The sequence below is a fragment of the Malurus melanocephalus genome, unplaced genomic scaffold, assembly GCF_030028575.1.
Source record: "Malurus melanocephalus ecotype Western Australia unplaced genomic scaffold, MMel_1.1 scaffold_162, whole genome shotgun sequence".
Taxonomy (NCBI): domain Eukaryota; kingdom Metazoa; phylum Chordata; class Aves; order Passeriformes; family Maluridae; genus Malurus; species Malurus melanocephalus.
The window spans coordinates 27,010-33,416 of NW_026623394.1; the positions used below are offsets into that span (position 1 = coordinate 27,010).

The 6,407-nt window shown below is 41.1% G+C and overlaps 1 protein-coding gene across 1 annotated transcript in view; it reads left to right on the top strand.

Annotated features, from left to right (window-relative positions):
• Positions 1 to 4,309, top strand: part of TEX14 (testis expressed 14, intercellular bridge forming factor) — a gene marked incomplete at its 5' end in the record, with an annotated part of 31,300 nt that extends 26,991 nt beyond the window's left edge. The window contains 5 exons of the mRNA XM_057371910.1: positions 1,457 to 1,565; positions 1,734 to 1,829; positions 2,422 to 2,531; positions 2,986 to 3,055; positions 3,207 to 4,309. Coding sequence (XP_057227893.1) covers positions 1,457 to 1,565; positions 1,734 to 1,829; positions 2,422 to 2,531; positions 2,986 to 3,055; positions 3,207 to 3,243 — 422 coding nt within the window. The remainder of the gene's footprint in view (positions 1 to 1,456; positions 1,566 to 1,733; positions 1,830 to 2,421; positions 2,532 to 2,985; positions 3,056 to 3,206) is intronic.
• Positions 4,310 to 6,407: the final 2,098 nt, after the last annotated feature.

Consider the following 6,407-nt stretch of genomic DNA (forward strand, 5'->3'; position numbering starts at 1 on the left):
TTGCAAAGGTGCTAAGTGGGAATAATTTTTAGATGTACAAGTCCTGTGAGAGGAGCAGAAAATTTGTTTATACTCTGGGCTTTTTTGTTGGTTTTTTGGTTTTTTTTTCCAATGAGTTACAAAGGCAGGAGTGGTGAATTCTTGTTGCAAAGGTGTTAAATGGGAATAATTTTTGAATGTACAAGAAGTCATGTATGAGGAGCAGAAAACTTAAATGTTTACAGGCTGGGCATTTTTTTTTTTTTTTTTTTTTTTTTTTTTTTTTTTTTCCCAATGAGTTATAAAGGCAGGAGTAGTGAATTCTTGTTGCAAAGGTGCTAAGTGGGGATCATGTTTAAATGTGCAAGTGTGAGAGGAACAGAAAACATAAATGTTTATAGTCTGGGCTTTTTTGTTGGGTTTTTTTTTCCCAATTAGTTACAAAGGCAGGAGTGGTGATTTCTTGTGCTGCTGCTAAGGTGCTAAGTGGGAATAATTTTTGAAAGTACAAGTCATGTCAGAGGAGCAGAAAACTTAAAGGTTTACAGGCTGGGCTTTTTGGTTGGTTTTTTTTTTTTTTTCCCCAATGAGTCATAAAGCAAGTAAAAAAAAAAAAAAGGAAATAAAAAGTCTGTAAAAAGCTAAATAGCACAGTCACTCAAGAAGGATGCTGGCACGTGTTTGGTTTTCCTGCAGTTTTTAGATCTTTYCCTGAAGGATGGGAGCTCCTGTGGCTTTTTTTCACTGGAGATTTTTTGTTTTAGGTTGCTGAATTTGCATCGAGCACAGCTATTTCAGAGTCCCCTTTTTTTTGGGGACAATCTCCTGCTTATCACAGCCCAGCAGAAGGGGCTGAAATATTCCCACTTAGTCTGAGCCTAAATTAAACCCCATCACGTGAATTTCCAGGTCAGAAAGTTGTAGGAGCAGCAGTGTTGGGATTTTTATGGGATGCTTCTTCCAGCCCCACTGCTCCTGGAATTGTAGGATTTTTAATTCCCTCAATCCTAACCCCAACCCTAATCCTAATTTCTGTAGGGATGAATATTTCAGGGAAATATGGATAAATATTTCTGTTAAATATTTGCTGATAAATATTTGCTGGTAAATATTCCAGGGAAAAAAAAATCCCTGGATTTTGACATCCACAGATTTCCTTCTGATTTCTCTCCCATATCTGGGATTGGAAGGGGAGAAATTAAAGATTCATTTGTTGCATTAATTTTTTATTTCAGYGGGAAACAAAATGTTGAGCCCTGTGAATTTGGAAATGTGTCTGAGTGAAATATTTATCTGGCCACCTTTGACTGCAGATAATGGAAATTTGGTTAACTGCTGGAAAAATCAGGCCACTGAGGAAAAGAGTGAGGGAGAAATGGGCAATTGGAAATTTCCCAAATGCAGGAAAGAAAACAACATTTTAATGTCTTTATTATCTTCCTTTGGTGCTAAAATCTTGCTGGTTTTATGTGAATAGCTCCTGATGGAATTCAAGTGGAGAACAGAGAGTCAGGAAGAGAATTTGAGATGACAAATCARAGTTTATGGACTAAGGAGTCGTTTAATCTGACAGAGGATACAGAAAGGTATGGAAAAAAAGAGGAGTTACAAAGATTTAGAATTTTTATTTTTCCAGCATGTTTTAACAAGATTCAATGCTTGCAGAAAACTTGAAATACTCTGATAATTATGACTGTTTAATTTGGAAATTTTCAGCCTCGTCACCATCATTTTTTTAATCTTTAATTTAACAGGGCTCACTCCAGTCTCGACAATATTTTGGAAAGAATGCTCCAAGGGGTTCCTGGAAACGAGGAGATCCAAGAACAACCTCAGGGACACGATTTTGGGTGAGCTGCTGGTTTAAATTTGTATTCCAGGAGGTTTTTTTTTTTTGTTAGAGTGCTCAAAAAATGGGCTGGCACTCCTTGGGGAGAGCAGTGTCGGGGAATTTGCCTGGAGTCATCAACGTGAGAGGGAGAAAAACATTTTGTTAATGCCATTTCCTGTAGGTGGAAAGCAAATATTTCAACAGGCTTGGTCTTGACAAAAATCAGAAATAATTTGACAGAACGGGGGAAATTTTTGAGGTACAAAACGTGMATGAAGAGAACAGAATCGTGCAAGCTCTTAATAAAGAAGAGTTGGTGGAAATGGTTCTGCTTTCATGGCAGGGAATTAGGAAAGCTGCAAACATGGCAGAGGTCATTTAAKCATCATTTTAAGGAAATGATTCATATCCCAAATAATTTTTTTTTCYTCTCAGAACTAAAGATCAGAACCCAGTAACTTTGAGCAGTTCCTCAGCGAGGGGTCGTAAGTCACCCCTCATTCTTGTGCTGGCCACCAGAATTTAAACAAAATTTAAAAAAAAAACAAACCAAAACAAAATTAAAAAAAAATAAATAAAGGAGGGTAATACACAAAACTTTGTCATTTAAGGGCTGCAGGCCTGCAGGATCCAGAGGATGCTGGAAAGAAGAACGGAGTGGAGGAGAGCAGAGCCTGGGCTGGAGGCAGAGCACCAGGAGGCTGTGCAGGGATTTCAGCAGGTGCTCCCAGAGTTTAAAATACCCCAAATCTCTAATTCTTTTTGGAAATATTGGTGGTAATTTTAAAATTAATCAGTCTGGGGGTGACTGTGAATTGCAGTCCCAATTGGGGCTTTCCAAAGATGGAAATCTGGGTTGGTTTCTGACTCAGAAAAGTGGTGAAAACCCACTTTTGTGCAGGAGGGAAGGATTTCCCATTCCATGCCTGGCAAATACTGGGATTTGAGCTGGGTTTGTGCCTCTGGCTGTGCCAAATTCTGCATCTTCACCCCTGTTTTTGCCAGGAAATTCTCCCAATTGTTAGTTTTTGGTTTAACCACAGCAGAGCTGGGGCTGGGTTCTGCCCCCAGATGTGGCTGAATGAATCAAGCAGTGAAATCTCTATTCCTCCACTTTTTCTGGGGTGTTTTGTGCCTTTCTTTCATGTCCTGAGCTGAATTTCCCTGTTTTCCAGACAGGGAGCCCCAGAAGGATCAGAAATCCAGCCCCCAGCAGCAGCAGCAGCCTCCAACTCCCCCCATCAGGTGAGAATTCAGCTGGAATTGTGGCACAAGCTGCATTCCTGCTTTCCACAAAAAAACAGGCAAATCCCATTCCYTCCACCTTTGCAGTTTGATATAAATAAAAACAGCATAACCTTATTTTTTCCCTTTTTTTTTTCTTCTTCCCCTACAGGATAATTGTTTTGGATGAGAGCTCCCTCCACGATTAAAACCCAAAGTGGATGAGTTCTGTACATCCCCTGCTTGCTCTGTGAATTACAGCCCTTTTTGGCCACGTTAACACCTGTRAAATTCAGATTTTCTTTAACAGCAGCAGCAAGGACAGAAGAAAAATGGAATGCTCTGTGTTCTGATATGGTTTATGCTTCTTTTATGCCAYTGATGCCTGCACAGGCAGTGTCAACATTGCAGAACTGAACTGATTTTTACTGTTTTTTAATGTTTTTTTTAATGGTTTTTACTCTGCCATCCTTATAAAACCGGTTCCATGATGATTTTTATTCTGCACGTGCACATTTTCAGCAGCCAAAAAGGATTTCTTGCTCTGCTGCATTGTGCAGTTTTCAGATGAAAGACAAAATGATTGTGATTCCGTGGGCTGCTGGTGCTGCTCAGGCAATGAAATGTTTCCAGGCTGGAGTGTTCCAGCCCTTGGAGTGTCTGTTTCTCCTTGCTCATTAAATTTAACAAGGTAATTTCTTGTTTTCTCTTTACTTAGTGCTTTTGTGATCCAGCGTTGAACTGATTTGACTGATTAAAGGGATTAATTGCTGTGCAAAAAAAAAAAATAAATAAAAAAAGCTAATGAGGAAAAGGCAGCGTTCTCCAGAGATTGTAAGTGCAGCAATATGTTCCCTGCCAGCATCAGACAAGAATGTGAAAAAAAAAATAAAAAAAAAAAAAGTGGTTGCTGTCGTGATGGTACCTGTTGTATAATTCAACCATATTTTTGGTAGGATTCTTCAAAAAAAAAAGTTTTAAAAAAATCCCTGGATATAATTGGGCTTTGGGTTAGAATTCTGATGGGCACAGCAAGTTCATATTGAGTATTTTTTTTTTGTGATAAGAACAGTTCAGGTGCAGGAGGGAAGGTTGTCCTGTTCTTTGTCTGGTAGACAATGGGATTTGAGCTGGGTTTGTGCATCTGGGTACAAACATCTTCATTTCTGTATTTTTCTTTTTTTTTATTGTTTTCATCTCCATTCCTGTTCTGGTAAGGAAATGCTCCCATTCTGGAGCTGTTAATTTGTGGGTTTGCAACACAAATAAAAGTTTCCAAGGTTCTTGTGCTGCCGTGGTTCTTTCTCTGACCTGGGAGGTTCCTTTTTGGGGTTTTTGGGGTTCTTCTGTGGGATTTTTTTACTCTGCTGCCCATCCTCAGCCAGGCACTGATGCAGCTGAGATGCACTGCTCCAGGGAGATGCTGCAGAGCTGGGGGAGAAGAAATCCTGAGGNGAGCCTGGGCTGGAGGCAGAGCACCAGGAGGCTGTGCAGGGATTTCAGCAGGTGCTCCCAGAGTTTAAAATACCCCAAATCTCTGTTCTTTTGGGAAATATTGGTGGTAATTTTAAAATGAATCAGTCTGGGGGTGGTTGGTGATTGCAGCCCTGATTGGGCTTTCCAAAGATGGAAATCTGGGTTGATTTTTGGCCACCATGAGAGTTCTGTGAGGTCAAAACCCACTTTTGTGCAGGAGGGAAGGATTTCCCATTCCCTGCCTGGCAGATTCTGGGATTTGAGCTGGGTTTGTGCCTCTGGCTGTGCCAAATTTTGCATCTTCACCCCTGTTTTTCTAAAGAAATGCTCAGCAGGTGCTCATTGTAGAGGATGCACCCCAAAGTTTAAAATACCCCAAATCTCTGGTTCTTTTTGGAAATATTGGTGGTAATTTTAAAATTAATCAGTGTGGGAGTGATTGGTGATTGCAGCCTCGATTGGGCTTTCAAAAGATGGAAATCTGGGTTGGTTTCTGACCCAGAAAAGTGGTGAAAAATCACTTTTGTGCAGGAGGGAAGGATTTCCCATTCCCTGCCTGGCAGATTCTGGGATTTGAGCTGGGTTTGTGCCTCTGGCTGTGCCAAATTCTGCATCTTCGCCCGTTTTTTGCCAGGAAATGCTCAGCAGGTGCTCACTGTAGAGGATGCACCCCAAAGTTTAAAATACCCCAAATCTCTGGTTCTTTTTGGAAATATTGGTGGTAATTTTAAAATGAATCAGTCTGGAGATGATTGGTGATTGCAGCCTCGATTGGGCTTTCCAAAGATGGAAATTTGGATTGGTTTCTGGCCACCACGAGAGTTCTGTGGGGTCAAAACCCACTTTTGTGCAGGAGGGAAGGTTTTCCTATTCCCTACCTGGCAGATTCTGGGATTTGAGCTGGGTTTGTGCCTCTGGCTGTGCCAAATTCTGCATCTTCACCCCTTTGTTGTAATGAATTGCTCAGCAGGTGCTCATTGTAGAGCTGCTGGATGCACCCCAAAGTTTAAAATACCCCAAATCTTTGGTTCTTTTTGGAAATATTGGGGGTAATTTTAAAATTAATCAGTCTGGGGGTGATTGGTGATTGCAGCCCCGATTGGGCTTTCTAAAGATGGAAATCTGGGTTGGTTTCTGACCCCCACAAAGATTCTGTGGGGTGAAAAATCACTTTTGTGCAGGAGGGAAGGTTTTCCTATTCCCTGTCTGGCAAATTCTGGGGTTTGAGTGGGGTTTGTGCCTCTGGCAGAATTTGAAGATGCCAAATTCTGCATCTTCACTCTTTTTTTGTAAGGAAATGCTCAGCAGGTGCTCACTGTAGAGGATGCACCCCAAAGTTTAAAATACCCCAAATCTCTGATTCTTTTTGGAAATATTGGTGGTAATTTTAAAATGCATAAATCTGGGGGTGATTGTTGTTTGCAGTCCCGATTGGACTTTCCAAAGATGGAAATCTGGGTTGGTTTCTGACCCAGAAAAGAAACTACTTTTTTTTCCCACTTTTGTGCAGGAGGGAAGGATTTCCCATTCCCTGCCTGGCAGATTCTGGGATTTGAGCTGGGTTTGTGCCTCTGGCTGTGCCAGATTCTGCATCTTCACCTCTGTTTTTTTAAGGAAATGCTCAGCAGGTGCTCATTGTAGAGTTGCTGGATACACCCCAAAGCTTAAAATATCCCAAATCTCTGATTCTTTTTGGAAATATTGGTGGTAATTTTAAAATGCAGAAATCTGGGGGTGACTGTGAATTGCAGCCTCGATTGGGGCTTTCCAGGGTTGGAAGTCCGGGTTGATTTCTGCCCCCCATGAGGATCCTCTGTATTGAAAAACCACTTTTGTGTAGGATGGAAGGTTTTCCTGTTCCCTGCCTGGCAAATTCTGGGATTTGAGCTGGGTTTGT